Raw genomic sequence first — 20000 nt, 5'->3', positions numbered from 1 at the left:
ACTCAACAGGGCACACGTTCCGAATGGGTTCCGGGAGAAAAGCATGGGGCCATGGGATAAACACGGGACATAGCATGGGGCCAAAGCTATCACAGGCAGTATTGTACAAGCATAGAGGGAAGGGATCCTCTCAGCCTCGCAATAACAAGATAATGGCGATGTGACTAGCAGGGAGACTGGGGACTGGAGGGCTGGGGTGTTGTAGAAGGGGCCAGCCGCCAGGCTCTGCCCAGAGAAGAGGCCCTTTGTGTGGGTACTCTGGCAGAGAGGGGCAGGGTGTGTGGAGCAGCACTGGATCTATTCACCGCCTCACACCAACAGCTCTTTACCATGCGGCAGCAGCACAAAGCTCACACACACACACACACACCGGCACGCAAGCCAGTACAAAGAGCTGTCAATGTGTGTTTCATGCAATCTGAGTTTTTGTTGTTTATGTTGTGTTGTGTTTTGTTTTGTTTGTTTTGTTGTTTGTTTTGTGTGTGTTGTTTTTGTGTTGTGTTTGTGTTGTGTGTTGTACACTCACTCAGGTTCGGTAGGTCCCCATGTCTGCGTTCGGAACTCTCAAAACATGTCAGGGGTGCTTCTCTCTATACACTCTAACATCCTCACCCTGTTACTGCAGCAAGGACACACACACACACACGTGTCCTCAAGAACACACACTGACTAAAACCATACACACACTGGACTAAACTATACACACACACACACACACGTGTCCTCAAGAACACACACTGACTAAACATACAACACACACACACACACACGTGTCTCAAGAACACACTGACTAACCATAACACACACTGACTAAACTATACACACACACACACAACACACACACACGTGTCCTCAAGGGAACACACACTGGACTAAACTATACACACACACACACACACACGTGTCCTCAAGAACACACACTGGACTAAACTATACACACACATACAGGTAACTGTCAAAATAAAGGAAACACCAACAAGTTGTTGGGCCCCACGAGCCACCAGAACAGCTTGACTGCACTTTGGCATAGATTCTAGTGTCTGGAACTCTGTCGGAGGGATGCGACACCATTTTGTTCCAGGAGAAATGTTGTTAATGGTGGTGGAAAACGCCGTCTCAGGCGCTGCTGCAGAATCTCCCAGAACTGTTCAACTGGGTGGAGATCTGGTGACTGACATCCCCTATGCCCCTTTTAGACCCCTCTTTCAAAGTCACTGAGATCTCTGTGGAGGCACCTGCATTCAGCATACTTTGCAACCCTTATGTACTGAAGTGTTTCCATTATTTTGTCAGTTACCTGTATATCATCATGAACAGGACACAGTGTACTATACAGTGTACACACACATCCTCAAGAAGAAAAAAACACTGTGCTATACAAACACTGTACACACACACACACATATATATTCACACGCACACAAACACGCACATTCGCACAGATACTAGACATACACATTTCCTCAAGAACACACACTGTACACACACACACACTGTACACACAGATATGTCTGTTCTCACCAGAGGGACGTGGTAGAGATATAGTGAACCATCTGAATGAAGGGGAGAGGGTCTGACGTGGCTCCACAAATATTACACACACACTGAAAAAAATAAAGATATATATATATTATAAAGACATACCAGAGACATTCTGTTCTCTTATCCACAACGGGCCGGCATGAGTGCAGGCCTTTGCTTCAGTCAAAGCAGGAACACAACTGATGTGCATCCCCAGTCCTCAGGGGCCTGAGTGTCTGCTGGTCTGCTGCTATGTTTTTGATCCATTTATGTCACTTTGTGTAAATAGAATATCCCTATGAACGTGTTAGGGTTTAGTATATGTATGTCCCACCTGTTCGAACAGCGTCATGGCAAACTTCTGGTGTGGTATACAGTGTTTGGCTGTACAGATGTCCTCCCTGGTCTCGGCGCTGATGTGGAAATGGATACGCATCAGTAGGTTCTCCTGAAACACAAAAAAACACACACATGTGTATTTTATAAGACCCGCTGGATGTTCTGACTGAACACATTTACTACCAATCGATCAAGTAGTACCTCCCTGACACACACGTACGCGGGCGCAAACATACACACACACACGCACACACAGACACACGCAAACTGTGGAGGCGAGGAGAGGATCTAACGCCGCTGTGTAGGAGAGGGACACTGAAAAATAGCACCTATCCCTTTAGCTCTGTCTCTGTCCTCCCCTCGCCTTCTTTCTCGCTCTCTCTCTCCTCCGTCCCTCTCCCGGGTTTCTCCCCTCCTCCTCCCGCTCTCTTCCTCTTCTCCCCTCCTCTGTCCGTTGACTGGTCACTCCAACTCTTATTAGCTTCAAAGCAATTATCTGTATCGATGTTTACACACTGGGATAAACACACACCACTCCTGTATAATCCTATAGAGAGGGACAGAGTTAGCTAAATGGCTAATGCTAGCAGAGCTGGGCTGCGAGTCTTAATAGAGGCAGAAGGACACAAAATAGACAGGCGTTAGATGGACCACCCTCCTGCAGGAATTTTGTTCCAGCCCTGCTCAAACGCATCTTACTTCGCGAATCAAGTAGAATTAGATGGTGTTAGAGCTGGAGTGATAGCACGCACACGCAGAAGCTCCCCATGAGGAGGGTTGGCGTGTGTGTGGGTGTGCGTGTGTGCGTGTGCGTGTGTGTGTTAGGCTTACGAAGCATTCTGCTGCGTCGTCCATGATCCCCAGCTGGAAACGCTGTTCGTCCTGGAAGGTCTTGGCCAGCGCACTCCGCAACACGTCCGACGGTAACACACGCTCACTGCTGAACTGGAACTGGGCAAAGATACTCTACACACACACACACACACACACACACACACACATACACTAAAACTGAACAAATTGCAGCTTTAACAGAGTAGAACGTACCATAATACAACTCCGTCCAAGTGGTTGCGTCTTGGTCGGACGTCTACCACGGTGTGAGGACAGAGGAGGAGTATTACAACAGTTCTACAACTATTACCTCTTCCCTCATTGTTTCACTATAGACAAACTGGGACGCCCCTTTAAGGCTAGAGAGGTGTGTGTGTGTGTGTGTGTGTGTGTGTGTGTGTGTGTGTGTGGTACTATATGATGTAAGATCTGAATTGAGATTGTGTGTGTGTTGTGTGTGTGTGTGTGTGTGTGTGGTGTGTGTCACGGTGGCTCTTGCTGACTGCAGCAATGCGCCAAAGGGAGAGATTATTAGGGGGTACTATACCCTACAGAGAGGGAGGGGGGGAAGGAAAGAGAAAGAGAAAGGAAAGAGGGGAGATATAAAGAGGGGGAGGAGGGAGGTGTGTGTGTGATTGAGCTGAGGGGAAAATTCCTAAGCATCACTCTACTACAGCAAGAGAGGACAGGAGAAATCGACACCACTACCATATTCATCTCTCTCTCCCCCGGTCTCTCCCCCGCTATGTTCATCTCTCTGGCTGAACTTAGACAGGCAGCCCAACTCTGATTTTTTTCCACTAATTTGTTTTTTTGACCAACCAGATCTGAAAAAGAGCGAAATGTGAAAAGGTCTGATGTAATTGGTCAAAAGACCAATTAGTGGAAAAATGATCAGAATTGGGCTCTCTCTCCTACTCACTCCCACTCTCTCAACCGGTGCGGAAGGAGGACCAAGGGGTGGTGAACATTGTGTCGCAAGTTAGGGATGATGTCTAATCAGCAGACAGAATCTGTTCAACTCACAGCAGTTATCTTTACTATAGCCTCACATGTACACCAACCATACTTCTTCACCTACGAGCTTGTGTGTGTGTGTGCGTGCGTGTGTGTGTGCGTGCGTGCATGTGTGCGTGCGTGCGTGTGTGCGTGCGTGTGTAGCACCCTAGCGTGGGTTCTGCTGTCTCAGCTCTTTCAGTCAGCCAATTAATTACAGAGGCTCAGGAGACACTAACAAATGCACCACTACAAACACACACCCTACACGACACACACTTCTACACACACATAGTACACACCAACAACACTACATTATACTATGCACACACCAACACTGCTACAAAACACAATGTACTCAGACTGACACACATCCCTACACACCCTAATACATTTCCCTACACACACCATCATTAGAACGCATTGCCATACACACCATACGAAATACACACTGTTATGTGTACTGATACCCAGCATCAGTAATACACCCACAGTATACTGTCGAACACACACACTCGTACGTGCTGCATGCTACATAAGAGCTAAGTGACTAAACAAACAATAGATATAACAGGTAAATACGACAAATCAAATCAAATGTTATTTGTGACATGCTTCAAAAACAACAGGTGTAGACTAACAGTGAAATGCTTACGGGCCCTTCCCAACAATGCAGAAAGAAAAAAATATATATTAATAATAACACAAGGAATAAATACACAATGAGTAATGGTAACTTGGCTATATACACGGGGTACCAGTACCGAGTCAATATGCAGGGGTTCAAGGTAATTGAGGTAGATATGTACATATACAGTACCAGTCAAAATTTTGGACACATCTACTCATTTCTTTATTTTTACTATTTTTACTATCTATATTGTAGAATAACAGTGAAGACATCAAAACTATGAAATAACACATATGGAATCATGTAGTAACCAAAAAAGATTTAAACAAATCAAAATATATTTTATATTTGAGATTCTTCAAAGTAGCCATTCTTTGCCTTGATGACAGCTTTGCTCACACTTGGCATTCTCTCAACCAGCTTCATGATGAATGCTTTTCCAACAGTCTTGAAGGAGTTCCCACATATGCTGAGCTGCTTATGTTTGCTGCTTTTCCTTCACTCTGTGGTCCAACTCATCCCAAACCATCTCAATTGGGTTGTGGTCAGGTGATTGTGGAGGCAAGGTAATCTGATGCAGCACTCCATCACTCCCCTTCTTGGTCAAATAGCCTTTACCCAGCCTGGAGGTGTGTTTTGGGTCGTTGTCCTGTTGAAAAACAAATTATTGTTCCACTAAATGCCAACCAGATGGGATGGCATATCGCAGCAGAATGCTGTGGTAGCCATGCTGGTTAAGCCTTGAATTCTAAATAAATCACAGACAGTGTCACCAGCAAAGCACCCCCACAACATCACACCTCCTCCTCCATGCCTCACGGTAGGAACCACACATGCAAAGTTCATCCGTTCACCTACTCTGCATCTCACAAACACATGGCAGTTGGAACCAAAAATATCAAATTTGGAGTCATCAGACCAAAGGACAGATTTCCACCGGTCTAATGTCCATTGCTCTTTCTTGGCCCAAGCAAGTCTCTTCTTCTTATTGGTGTCCCTTAGTAGTGGTTTCTTTGCAGCAATTCAACCATGAAGGCCTGATTCACACAGTCTCCTCTGAACAGTTGATGTTGAGATGTGTCTGTTACTTGAACTCTGTGAAACATTTATTTGGGCTGCAATTTATGAGGCTGGTAACTCTAATGAACTTATCCTCTGCAACAGAGGTAACTCTAGGTCTTCCTTTCCTGTGGCGGTCCTCATGAGAGCCAGTTTCATCATAGCGCTTGATGGTTTTTGCGACTGCACTTGAAGAAACTTTCAAAGTTCTTGAGATTTTCCGCATTGACTGACCTTCATGTCTTAAAGTAATAATGGACTGTCATTTCTCTTGGCTTATTTGAGCTGTTCTTGCCATAATATGGACTTGGTCTTTTACCAAATAGGGCTATCTTCTGTATAAAACCCCCTACCTTGTCACAACACAACTGATTGGTTCAAACAAATTAAGAAGGAAAGAAATTCCACAAACTAACTTTTAACAAGGCACACCTGTTAATTGAAATGCATTCCAGGTGACAACTTCATGAAGCTGGTTATTTATGTAATAGTTTATGTGTCGGGGGGCTAGGGTTAGTCTGTTATATCTGGAATATTTTCTCCTGTCTTATCCGGTGTCCTGTGTGAATTTAAGTATGCTCCCTCTAATTCTCTCTCTCTCTTTCTCTCTTCTCTTGAAGGACCCGAGCCCAAGGACCATGCCTCAGGACTACCTGGCCTGCTGACTCCTTGCTGTCCCCAGTCCACCTGGTCGTGCTGCTGCTCCAGTTTCAACTGTTCTGCCTACGGCTATGGAACCCTGACCTGTTCACCGGACGTGCTACCTGTCATAGACCTGCTGTTTTCGACTCTCTCTCTACCGCACCTGCTGTCTCTAACTCTGAATGATCGGCTATGAAAAGCCAACTTACATTTACTCCTGAGGTGCTGACCTGTTGCACCCTCTATAACCACTGTGATTATTATTATTTGACCCTGCTGGTCATCTATGAACGTTTGAACATCTTGGCCATGTTCTGTTATAATCTCCACCCGGCATAGCCAGAAGACGACTGGCCACCCCTCTGAGCCTGGTTCCTCTCTAGGTTTCTTCCTAGGTTCCTGCCTTTCTAGGTAGTTTTTCCTAGCCACCGTGCTTCTACATCTGCATTGCTTGCTGTTTCGGGTTTTAGGCTGGGTTTCTGTATAGCACTTTGTGACAACGGCTGATGTAAAAAAGGACTTTATAAATCAATTTGATTGATTTGATTGATTGAGAGAATGCCAAGAGTGTGCAAAGCTTTCATCAAGGCAAAGGGTGGCTACTTTGAAGAATCTCAAATATAAAATACTTTTTGGTTACTACATGATTCCATATGTGTTATTTCATAGTTTCGATGTCTTCACTATTATTCTACAATGTAGAAAATAGTAAAAAATAAAGAAACTCTTCTATGAGAAGCTGTGTCCAAACTTTTGACTGGTACTCTACGTAGGTAGGGATAAAGTGACTAGGCAACAGGATAGATAATAAACAGTAACAGCAGCGTATGTGATGAGTCAGAAGAGTTAGTTTGTTTCCAGGTTCTTTGGCTTAGTGATGAGCTCGGAGGGCACTATGGTGTTGAACGCTGAGCTGTAGTTGATGAACAGCATACAGCATTCTCACGTAGGTGTTCCTTTTGTCCAGATGGGAAAGGGCAGTGCGGAGTGCAATAGAGATTGCGTCATCTGTGGATCTGTTGGGGCGGTATGCGAATTGGAGTGGGTCCAGGGTGTCTGGGATGATGGTGTTGATGTGAACCATGACTAGCCTTTCAAAGCATTTCATGGCTACAGATGTGAGTGCTACGGGGAAACAGTCATTTAGACTTGGCTTTTTTGGGCACAGGGACTATGGTGGTCTGCTTGAAACATGTCGATATTACAGGCTGGGTCAGGGAGAAGTTGAAAATGTCAGTTAAGACACTTGCCAGCTGGTCAGCGCATGCTCTGAGCTACATACAGTACCAGCTACGGTCATCAAAATGTTAAAAAGTGTTTAAATCAATTCTAATCAGGTATTGAATGAATTATAGCACATGAAAACAATTCTTGACACGGATAAATAATGAATGGATTTCAGGTATTTTGGTGGGAATTCAGGTATTATTGAAAAATGATTGTAAAATGTCCCCGTTTTTTTCTTAGAATGCACTCATATATACATTTTCTAACGGAATCGGGTATTTCTTTTATTTATTTATTTTAAATAGAAATATATGTATTAGATTAACATAAAGGGGTGGACCAGGGCTGCAATAGAACAAGGTCCTCTGTCTAGGCCTACCAGCACTCACCTGTCTAGACTGCCTCATGAATTACTGTTGTTGTCACGTTGTGTTGTAATAATTCAACAACTTTGTCAATAGCAGGATACCCTCAGACTAGAAATCAACACGCTTGGCTCTAGATTACACCTATCTATACATACTCTAGATTGTTTGCGAGATCAGACATAATATCACTATAATCCGAGTGTTCCTTTTTGGAAGTTGCTTTCATTTAAGCGCGTCTGATTTGTAAACACTTCAACTATGTCAAAGGATTACTTTTTTCCATTCCACCAAAAATAAACACACATCAAAATAAAGTTTATTGCAATGTAAGTGTCGAGACGATGTGTTAAATCCCAGACGAGGCTTCAGCGTTCTTATAGATGCAACGGAAAGACAATGTATTCCATTGAGCCCATTTCAGCCAATATCGGGGTGTGTCTGACAGGTCATTACAGACATTTCCGCGGTTGTAACGTTAACGGGGAAAAACGACAGGCAAAAGCAAGAGTGTGAAAGAGACGCAGGAGTTAAATGAAAGCCATCAATGCAGCGAGATTTAAGTGACTGACAAGAGGAAGTTGCACCCCTCAAACACAGGAAATAGACGGCTGTAAAAGACAGATCCTCAGGTGTGTGGGGCATGCGCCCGTTGCTAGGTACGTAGAGAATTCACAGAGCTGCACCTACCTTGAGGGCACAGAAGATGCAAGAGTCTTCCATACACTTGTGAGTGGTCAGCTGGCGGAAACTTCTACGGAAGATATCCAGATGCCACAGAACCTAAGGCGAAAACATACGCGTTATATATTTACATTTTTATATATTGGATATATTTACATTTTGAAGAGGAGGCATGTAACCTAAAGGTCAGACCAGCAAACAAAGGGTTGACGGTTCGAATCCCAGCTGGTAAACATTTGGTGGGATGCGAGTCGGGTATTGTGACAGCAAAGAAATTATCATAAAAAGTATTCAAATTAAGACATTCAACCGTATTCAAAGTGTGTGTGAAAGGGGGGGGAGAGGAAGGTGACAGTGCATGCCCTCCTCCTCCATCCCTCCTTAGTTTGTTTATTTATGATTAATCAGCTCCCAGCTGTGAAACATCACTACAGCGGACAGAGAGAGGACATACTCTACCTCCATCCCTCCCTCTCTCTATCCTCTCTCCTCTCTCTCCTCCCTCCCTCTCTCACCCACTGTCTATTTCTCTCTCTCTCTATCTTTCTCTTCCTTTCTTTCTTTATTTCTGTCCCTGTATCTCTCTCTCTCTCTCTCTCTCTCTCACCATCTCATCACCGAATCATTGCTCCCCAGGGACTCAGAGAGTGAGATATCACTGAGAATGACAGTCTAGCACAGCTACGCCACCGTTCAAAAGTTTGGGGTCACTTAGAAATGTCCTTGTTTTTGAAAGAAAAGCACATTTTCTGTCCATTTAAATAACATCAAATTGATCAGAAATACAGTGTAGACATTGATAACGTTGTAAATGACTATTGTAGCTGGAAACGGCAGATTTTTAATGGAATATCTATCTACGTAGGCGTATAGAGGCCAGTTTCCAGCTACAATAGTCATTTACAACGTTAACAAAGTCTACACTGTATTTCTGATCAGTTTTACGTTATTTTAATGGACAGAAAATGTGCTTTTCTTCCAAAAACAAGGACATTTCTAAGTGACCCCAAACCTTTGAAAGTAGTGTATACACTGACCAGGTGGATCCAGGTGAAAGCTATGATCCCTTATTGATGTCAGTCAGTCTAGATGAAGTGGAGGAGTCAGGTTAAAGAAGGATTTTTAAGTCTTGAGACATGGATTGCGTATGTGTGCCATTCAGAGGGTGAATGGACAAGACAAAAGATTTCAGTGCTTTTGAACAGGGTATGGTAGGAGGTGCCAGACGCACCAATTTGAGTGTGTCAAAACTGCAACGCCGCTGGGTTTTTCACACTCAACAGTTTCCGTGTGCATCAAGAATGGTCCATCACTCAGAGGACATCCAGCCAACTTGGCACAACCGTGGGGAGCATTGGAGTCAACATGGGCCGGCATCCCTGTGGAACGCTTTCAACACCTTGCAGTCCCATGCCCCGATAAATGAAGAATGTTCTGTACACTCAGTGTATGTTTGTATGTGTGCGTGTGTGTACCTGCAGGGCGCTGTTTAAAAAGCAGCTGTTCTGTCCAGGTTCATTGCTCAGGCCTTTACTCGGGGCGAAGGAGGCCATAGTCCGCGGGGTCGTGATCAGGCCCTGTAGCCCTCCACCGGGACTTCCGCTGCCACCGCCCGACGCAAAGTAGTTCCTCTTCCACGACATCACTTCCTGCTGGGCGCTTCCATCACCACAGAAACACAGGGAGGGGGCGGGGGCGTGAGATGGAACAGCGTGTTCTAAGTTACTCCCATTAGAGAGGGAGCGGGATTGAGAGAGAAATAAAGAGAAGAGATCAAAAGATGGGGAGAGAGAGCTGCGGTCTCTTTAAGTCTTGACTGGCAGGTGTCCACTGTCCTTTACTTCCACAGTCTTTAACTGTTCTGCTGATATTCTGTGTCCAGGGTCTTCTATTCCTCAGTGTCCCCTGGCTCTTCTTTTCGCTGCCTGCAAGAGACAAACCACACAACACAATCACCACAGGGTCAGCTAGATCTCTAATAAAACACACGTTCACAGTGTACAGGCCTACTACATCGTAGCAACATTTTACCTCCGCAAAACCGCACCGAAGTCTCCAATGTATACCATAATACTCACAATATTGTAGCCTGCAAACTGTCCTGAAAGTTAGAGAATAACACTGAGTGTAGTACTGTACTGTACTGTAGACAGATTTGTGTCAGACTACTGTTGTGATGAGCTGTCTGCTATGTCATTATTAGGACAGTTTTATCTGTGCCTTATTTTGGAGCAGTATTACTCACCGTGTGTGAATGTCAGTGCACATGCCTGAATGGTTGTGTGTGTACAGTCACTGTCTGTGTCTGTGCATTGTCGCTGCCACTGTGTGTGTGTGTGTTTTACTATCCTTGTGACCAGAAGTCCTCACAAGGATAGTAAAACAAGGAAAATTCGGACAAGTGGGGACACAAGGAAAAAAGGCTATTTTCATCTTAGGGGTTAGTTTTAGGGCTAGGGTTACAACTAGGGTTAGGGGTTAGGTTTAGGGCTAGGTTTAGGGTTAGGGTTAGGTGTTAAGGTTAAGGATAGGGTTAGGTTAAGGGTTAGGGTGAGAGTTAGGTTTAGAGTTACGGGTTAGGGAAAACAGGATTTTGAAAGGAAATCCATTGTTTCTACCCCACAAGGGTAGTAAAACAAACGTGTGTGTGTGTTGCGTGTGTGTGTGTGTGTTGCGTAACAGACTGGTCAGTGTGGAGCGCAGTGCACTCCCCCCCCCCCCCCCCCCGTTGCCGTGCTGCATAGCGACCCCTTGGCGACGGTCCAGAGGGCACAGCGATGCTGCGGTGTAGGGTGGTGTGTGTGTGTGTGTGTGTGTGTGTGTGTGTGTGTGTGTGTGTGTGTGTGTGTGTGTGTGTGTGTGTGTGTGTGTGTGTGTGTGTGTGTGTGTGTGTGTGTGTGTGTGTGTGTGTGTGTGTGTAAGATGGCGTGGGCTGTTTCTATAGCGATGGCTCCAGCAGGACACAGTCGTGGGCATTAAAGAGATTACAGTGTGTACCCTCCGGACAGTCACTCTGCTGTGCTTAGTGTACGGTTAATAACACTACATCATCTACAGGACATAAACACCTAACAATGTTTGTCTATGTTGATTGGAGCGGAGGCATATCACTCTCTCCTACTGTAATTATCTGTATTATTTGGGGTGAAAAATAGAGAGGAACACGGGTGGGGGGGGGGGTCAAAACAGGGAAATGTACAGAGAAGCAGAGGGAGGGGGAGAGAGAAATCCCTCTCTTACATAACCCCTCTCCCCTGGTGACATGAGAAGCACGGCCTGCTGTAAACAACCCTCCAATCAACAGCCTGCTGCACGACGTCCTGATCCCACAGCACTGGAGAAGCCTAAACACACAAGCATGCAGAGAGAGAGAGAGAGAGAGAGAGAGAGAGAGAGAGAGAGAGAGAGAGAGAGCAACTAGAGATGGATTTTATACTGGATTTGTGTGATGTTCATGTTCCCATTGACATTTTACTCAAAAGAACAACAACATCCAGTATTGAACTGATGTGATCTTGTGTGTGTGCGTATGTCTGTCTGTGTGTGTGTGTGTGTTCATTTTCTCGGCTAGTTACCATGGAAATAGGCCAAGCTGCAGGCACGTGGGGGAAAAGCCGAACCATGTGCTTCAGCACACTAGTCTGCACTGGTCCACACACACAACACACACACACACACCCACACACACACACACACCCACACACACACACACACACACACACACACACACACACACACACACACACACACACACACACACAACACCACAACACACGGCCAGAGCCTGAACCTGGTGGTGATGGTGGTGATGTGTATTGATGGTTAGAGTTCCTGGCAGCCAGGGTGAGTCAGAGTATTACTAATATTCAATCAAACTCTAAGACCCTGTGGTCCAGCACCATGAACACGTAATGCCCTACTCTACACCACCCATATTGGTCACTACACCATAGATGTGCTCCAGTTCTCCCCCTATCCCTCTTTTTCCCCTCCTTCTCACTGTAGTAGTTGATAGAGGCTGGTGACACCACAGGCCAGCACAGTGAAAGACAATCTACTGTCCACACACACAATGGCCTCCCTTACAGCTGGCTGCACCCCACACACACAACCACCCCCAACAACAAAAACAACAACAAAGATGACAACAACAACAACAACAACCGATGGTCACCCAGGCGGGTCACTAGAGTAACAAATAACATGAATTAGCTACTGAGAGTTGCATTGTGTTGTCAAGTCTTAAAGCCTGTCTCTATTTTTATCCCCCTTTCCTGCCCTCCCTCTCTCTCTGGCTCTCCTCCCACACTGCTTTCAGGCCGGGATCCAATCCAATCAGCGCTAGATCCTTGTTACAGCTCCCTTGACATTTAAAGATGATTTCTGATTGAGCCGACATATGAAGTGTTCAGCGCGAATGCGGTCTCGGCGAACGCGGAACATTGCCTTTAAAAGGTGCATAGTCAAGTACCAAATATATCAGGAGATAAAAATGCACAGCCTGATCCACGTCTGAATGTCTTACTGTTCAAAATGCATTTGTTTACATTTTCTAACATGACCATTATCTTACTTTCTGAGTTTCTCTCAACAAGAATGCATTCAGGCAAAATGTGTCTACTTCATTCAACCCTAACTCTCTGAATCACAGCAATGCGGGGAACTGTGTTAATAAAGCAAGGTCTACAGCACCTAGGAGTAGTTGTTTTGGAGTTAAATGCCTTGCTCAAGGGCAGAACAGCAGCTCGGGGATTCAAACTAGCAACCTTTTGTTTGCTGACCAAACAGTCCTAACCACGAGGCTACCTGTCGCCAATAGAGGGAACGTTCCAGAAATAATTTGCATGCTTGATTGAACGCCTTTTCACTATGCAGGTGGGTCTATGAGGTAGTGCAGGGGGTCCGTGGCCAGATCTCAAAATATTACCAAATATATTCAGTACCTGTCAAAAGTTTGGACACACCAACTCATTCAAGGGTTTTTCTTTATTTGACTATTTTCTACATTGTAGGATAATAGTGAAGACATCAAAACTAGGAAATAACACATATGGAATAATGTAGTAACCAAAAAAGTGTTAAACAAATCAAAATTTGAGGTTCTTCAAAGTAGCCACCCTTTGCCTTGATGACAGCTTTGCACACTCTTGGCATTCTCTCAACGAGCTTCATAAGGTAGTCACCTGGAATGCAATTCAATTAACAGGTATGCCATGTTTAAAGTTAATTTGCATAATTTCATTCCTTCTTAATGCGTTTGAGCCAATCAGTTGTGTTGTGACAAAGTAGGGGTGGACAAAAGGAAAACCTCTTGGCAAATAGTACCCGCAAAACACCAGTCCCAACATCAACAGTGAAGAGGCGACTCCGGAATGCTGGCCTTCGAGGCAGCGTTGCAAAGAAAAAGCCATATCTCAGACTGGCCAATAAAAAGAAAAGATTAAGATGGGCAAAAGAACATAGACACTGGACAGAGGAACACTGGCCAGCATCCCGGAGTTGCCTCTTCACTATTGACGTTGAGACTAGTGTTTTGCGGATACTATTTAATGAAGCTGCCAGTTGAGGACTTGTGAGGTGTCTGTTTCTCAAACTAGACACTCTAATGTACTTGTCCTCTTGCTCAGTTGTGCACCGGGGCCTCCCACTCCTCTTTCTATTCTGGTTAGAGCCAGTTTGAGCTGTTCTGTGAAGGGAATAGTACACAGCGTTGTACAAGATCTTCAGTTTCTTGGCAATTTCTGGCATGGAATAGCTTTAATTTCTCAGAACAAGAATAGACTGACGAGTTTCAGAAGAAAGTTATTTGTTTCTGGCCATTTTGAGCCTGTAATCAAACCCACAAATGCTGATGCTCCAGATACTCAACTAGTCTAAAGAAGGCCAGTTTTATTGCTTCTTTAATCAGAACAACAGTTTTCAGCTGTGCTAACATAATTGCAAAAGGATTTTCTAATGATCAATTAGCCTTTTAAAATTATAAACTTGGATTAGCTAACACAACGTGCCATTGGAACACAGGAGTGATGGTTGCTGATAATGGGCCTCTGTACGCCTATGTAGATATTCCATAGAAAATCTGTCGTTTCCAGCTACAATAGTCATTCACAACATTAACAATGTCTACACTGTATTTCTGATCAATTTTATGTTATTTTAATGGACAAAAAAGTGATTTTCTTTCAAACATAAGGACATTTCTAAGTGACCCCAAACTTTTGAACGGTAGTGTATATATACATATTTAAAAAAATATATATATATATATGAATATTAATAATATTAATAACAACAGATTAAAATACTTTTGGCCAAGGGATCCGTGGAATAAGTTTATAGTGTGTAATACAATACAATTTATATTAAATATCTACAGTACAATTACAATTCTTACATCTACAATTCTTAACCCTGGGCAACATGGGCCTGGGAGGCTTACAGGGATATTGGTATCCACAGTACAACATCAATTATCAATTTATAAACTCAATACTATTCCCCAAAATGTATTTTACATAAATGCACTGTAATTTAAGCTTTAAAACTGCAAAGTGTTCTCTCTGCCTTATGGTAAAATGTGCAAATTTGCAGGATATTATACTATATGGCCAAAAGTATGTGGGCACCTGCTCTTCAAACATCTCATTCCAAAATTATGGGTATTAATATGGAGTTGGTCCCCCATTTGCTGCTATAACAGCCTCCACTCTTCTGGGAAGGCTTTCCACTAGATGTTGGAAAATTACTGCGGGGACTTGCTTCCATTCAACCACAAGAGCATTAGTGAGGTCGGGCACTGATGTTGGGCGATTAGGCCTGGCTCGCAGTCGGCGTTCCAATTCATCCCAAAAGTGTTCGATAGGGTTGAGGTCAGGGCTCTGTGCAGGCCAGTCAAGTTCTTCCACTCCGATCTCGATCAACCATTTCTGTATGGACCTCGCTTTGTGCAATTGTCATGCTGAAAAAGGAAAGGGCCGTCCCCAAATTGTTGCCACAAATTTGGAAGCACAGAATTGTCTAGAATGCCATTGCATGCTGTAGCATTAAGATTTCCCTTCATTGGAAATAAGGGGCCTAGCTGGAACCATGAAAAACAGCCCCAGAGCATTATTCCTCCTCCACCAAACTTTACAGGCAGGTAGTGTTCTCCTGGCATCCGCCAAACACAGATTCATCTGTCGGACTGCCAGATGGTGAAGCGTGATTCATCACGCGTTTCCACTGCCCCAGAGTCCAATGGCGGCGAGCTTTACACCACTCCGACGCTTGACATAGTGCATGGTGATATTAGGCTTGTGTGCGGCTGCTCGGCCATGGAAACCCATTTCATAAAGCTCCTGACAAACAGTTACTGTGCTGACGTTGCTTCCAGAGGCAGTTTGGAACTCGGTAGTGAGTGTTGCAACCGAGGACAGACAATTTTTTCGCGTTACGCACTTCAGCACTCAACGGTCCCATTCTGTGAGCTTGTGTGGCCTACCACTTCGCGGCTGAGCCTTTGTTTCTCCTAGACGTTTCCACTTTACAATAACAGCACTTACAGTTGACCGGGGCAACTCTAGCAGGGCAGGAATTTGAAAAACGGACTTGTTGGAAAGGCAGCATCCTATGACGGTGCCACGTTGAAAGTCACTGACCTCTTCAGTACGAGCCATTCTACTGCCAATGTTTGTCTATGGAGATTGAATAGCTGTGTGCTTGATTTCATACAAATCCACTCATTTGAAGCGGTGTTCACATACATATAGTGTATCTTTAAAGTTGCAACAACAAAAAATCTCTCTGCCCCGAGAATTTTTTTATAGAATTGCAGGAAATTGGCTTGAAAACTGCTACATTTTCTCTCCAAATGCCAAGACTTGAGGCACGTTCCTCTGCCCAGGCATTGCTGATACCTGCCAGACCTTACAACACCTGGATAAGTATTTTAAGTATCAGCTAACCACATCATGTGTTACAGCGATATGTCAGTCGATGACACAGTCGATGACGTGGCATGCAACCATTGGTTTACGCACACAACGTCTAAGCAGGGGGACGTGACCACGGTTTGTCCAGCCACGCACTGCTGACGTCGTAGTAAAAATCCTAGTAGGCTATTTATTTTGCACTTGAGTTGTGTTCTGATTATGAGGGGGTTCCTGATGAATTTGCTATCACAAAAGGAGTCCCCCACCCCAAGAAGTTTGAGAATCCCTGGTCTAGCCCTCAGGCCAGTGTTTGCTTTTGGTGAATCTACTTTATTGGTTTTCAAGATTTTAGCATTTTGCTCTTTGGAGCCCTACAAGAAAAGGAAACAACTAAAGTTGGATTTCCAATGGCCTGGCTCCTAGGTCTCTTTCTTAAACTCCACTCCGCTGAAATACTTCATTCTCTCTCTCATTCTGACCTCTGTTCTCCCTTCTCATCGGTTCCTTCATCCATCTTTGTCTCTCTCTCTCTCTCCCTTTCCTTAAGTCTCCCTATCTCAAGTCTCTCCGCACTGACACACACACGCATGCGCCGTAGCTGGCTTATAGCTTCAAATAGCACTGGTTGACAACGGGGAGAACCCAGAGTTCATTCTCCCCACTCTCGCTCTTTCTCTCTCACTGTTTCTTTCCCTTTCCCTCGCCCTCTCTCTCTCTTCAGTAATTCTCAGAGGTTTGCTGGCTAGGGTCCTCTCTCTCTCTTTCTCTCTCTCAGTAATTCTCTAGAACCAGCCCCTCTCTGAAGCTCTATTCAGACATTACATACGGAACACTCCATTTTAGAACATTTCATTCATAGAACAAGAACATTCCCCCCTTAAACTCCATTGTTTTCTAGAAATCTATTTGAATTCATATCCAGACACACACAGCTTCAGAGTGCAATCACAATTAGAGAGTTAGGCCAATGTCAAGCTGCCTCTCAGGACATCCCATACTTTCACAATGAACTCTCACTATGAAGTAGTAGTTCTATTGACTCCGGAAATGCATTGAACTGTTATTGGTCAAAGTAGCCTACGCAGGAGTCACTAACACGGCGCGCGCGTGTGCGTGCATGTGTGTCGTGACTTGTGCGTGTGTATATACAGTACATATGGATGCGTGTGACAGAGAGTAGAAGAGTGATCTAAGACTGAAACACCCCCTCAAGGTCATTCCCCCCTGCTTATACACTATGTACTTTACTCTACCTTATAAAGACACACACACACGCACATATTATCAGGCACGTGCACATGCACACAGACCTTCTATGAGGATGATTAAAAAGGCTGAGAATATCACAATATGTTAATATATTCTCTTACATAATGTAATTCAAACGCACACTAACCCTCACACGTTCTACTATTCACAGATTAGGGGGAGAGAGGGATAAAGAGGGACAGAGAGAGAGAGAGAGAGAAGAGAGAGAGAGAGGAGAGAGAGAGAGAGAGAGAGAGAGAGAGAGAGAGAGAGAGAGAGAGAGGCTAGGAAGGAAGGAAGGAAGGAAGGAAGGAAGGGAGGAAGGAAGGAAGGAAAGTGAATGAAAAAGTAGACACCTCTTCTCCTGTCCTCTCCCCATTTCCCCTCCTCCTCTATCCCCCTGTCCTTTCCTCCAGCAATAAACAACAGTCACAACAATAAGCCAAAACCAGCCTATCAGGATTTAACTACAGTCTCCAAACCAAAGTGGAATTACATCAGTTCTACCTGACCACATATTTCTCTTCAACCCACTGTCTGGTCTGCTAACTGCTACCACTCTGTTCTGCTGAGTGGCAAGAGAGAGAGACAGAGAGCGAGAGAGAGTGTGAGAGAGAGAGAATGCCAGAGAGAGCAGAGCCATGCTTGGTCCAGACCGCAGCAAGGTGTCAGTACATGCATTGTAAAGAGCTGTGTGCGTGTGTGTGTGTGTGTGTGTGTGTGTGTGTGTGTGTGTGTGTGTGTGTGTGTGTGTGTGTGTGTGTGTGTGTGTGTGTGTGTGTGTGCTCGCAGCAGGGGTGTCCTCGGTGCTGGTATGAAGAGTAACAGCCAACATCATCTATCATAGAGACCAAACCGCAGCGGTAAATCAATACCGGGGCTGCGGTTGGCTTTCTATCAACAAGTCACCGGGGCCGTTAACGGCTAACACAAACCAGCTGTAATAAAATATAATAACCTAACGGAAAGGTTTATAAGCAGGTTCCGATAATCCGTTTAAAGCATTAGATATCTATACAATATCTACCAACTCTGAAAGTGTCAATCTGGTCCTCAGAATCTCCACCTGTTCTAAAATGATGGTAATGATGCACAAAGCCACACTCGTGGAGATGCTGATGCTGCCAGTGTGTGTGTGCCTCTGAGCTACCTGCGTAAAGGACATCGATTACATCCATTTCAACCATATGAACCATGCAGCGCTGCGTAAACACTGGAGAGAGAGAGAGAGAGAGAGAGAGAGAGAGAGAGAGAGAGAGAGAGCAAAACCTACGCACAGTGGATGACATCTGGCCGCGCGGAAACACGCACATCCTTTCGAACTGACTTTGCCGCGTGCGTTCTTTACTGGTGAATGAGTACCCCGTGTCCCTGCCTTAATCTCTCGTAGATGGAGTTTAAACTGTGCGTGCTCACCTCAGGTCCCGTTCGTGTCCCGTTCCAGTCTCGTGCTGTCCCGGTAAAAAAGAACGAGGGAGAGGAGAGGGAGAAGAAGAGAAGCGCTCAATCCAACCTTCCATCCAGTGCTGCGGCCGCGGCACCCTGCTCTCGCGATAGCTGGCCGGTTTTCCCGAGCTCACTTACAGTGAGTGACGTCACCCTGTGGGAATGAATAGCTCCTTGCCGCCCTCTACCGGTCAATGAGCGGAACTGCCTTGGTGATAATGTACCAATTACGTCATGGCAATAGCTACTGTAGCAGAGCAGACCTGAATTCTAATGTGTTGAGGGGATAGTGATCAATTGCAAATAAGCAGAGTTCATCAGCCAGGATTTCTGTACAGGGAAAGGTTTATTGGATAAAATACAGAGTTTACTGGAAACATCAGGTGTGTCTATAATGTCTACAGTGTCGAGGCTACATGTTCAACTGTCCAAGTTATTGTCATGTCATTTTTATCATCACATCACCTTTTCTACTTGGATTGTTACTACTTGACTTCTCATTTAGATTTTTGGGGTTATTTGTGTATTTGTATTATGCAGTGTTTGCGACACATTCTATTTTACCGCAGGAGCTAGTGACAGAAAGATTTCCCTGCATCTGCCATAACACCTGCAAATCTGTGTACGCGGCCAATAAACGTTGAGTTGATTTGATTTGAACATCACCATCATCTTCTGTCTCTTTTCTCTTCAGCCATTTATGTTTCACGCAAATAAATCAAATCAAATTGTATTTGTCACATGCGGCGTGTGTCTACACCAGTGTGTGTCGACAATACATCAGTGTGTGTCTACAGTACATCAGTGTGTGTCTACAGTACATCAGTGTGTCTACATCAGTGTGTGTCTACAGTACATCAGTGTGTGTCGACAATACATCAGTGTGTGTCTACAGTACATCAGTGTGTGTCTACAGTACCTCAGTGTGTGTCTACATCAGTGTGTGTCTACAGTACATCAGTGTGTGTCTACAGTACATCAGTGTGTGTCTACAGTACCTCAGTGTGTGTCTACAGTACATCACTGTGTGTCTACAGTACCTCAGTGTGTGTCTACAGTACATCACTGTGTGTCTACATCAGTGTGTGTCTACAGTAC

The 20000-nt window shown here is 44.7% G+C and overlaps 1 protein-coding gene across 1 annotated transcript in view; it reads right to left on the bottom strand.

Annotated features, from left to right (window-relative positions):
• LOC111968230 (ubiquitin carboxyl-terminal hydrolase 54-like) overlaps nt 1-18986 on the bottom strand; it is a 31125-nt gene extending 12139 nt beyond the window's left edge. The window contains 6 exon segments of the mRNA XM_070445029.1: nt 1522-1604; nt 1856-1969; nt 2692-2826; nt 8305-8397; nt 9774-10223; nt 18873-18986. Of these exon segments, the coding sequence (XP_070301130.1) occupies nt 1522-1604; nt 1856-1969; nt 2692-2826; nt 8305-8397; nt 9774-9941 (593 nt within the window). The 5' untranslated portion in view covers nt 9942-10223; nt 18873-18986.
• Between the last annotated feature and the right edge of the window lie 1014 nt (nt 18987-20000).

Source organism: Salvelinus sp. IW2-2015, linkage group LG8 (genome assembly GCF_002910315.2).
Source record: "Salvelinus sp. IW2-2015 linkage group LG8, ASM291031v2, whole genome shotgun sequence".
In the NCBI taxonomy this organism is placed as follows: Eukaryota; Metazoa; Chordata; class Actinopteri; order Salmoniformes; family Salmonidae; genus Salvelinus; species Salvelinus sp. IW2-2015.
This window is presented reverse-complemented; position numbering and strand designations above follow the sequence as displayed.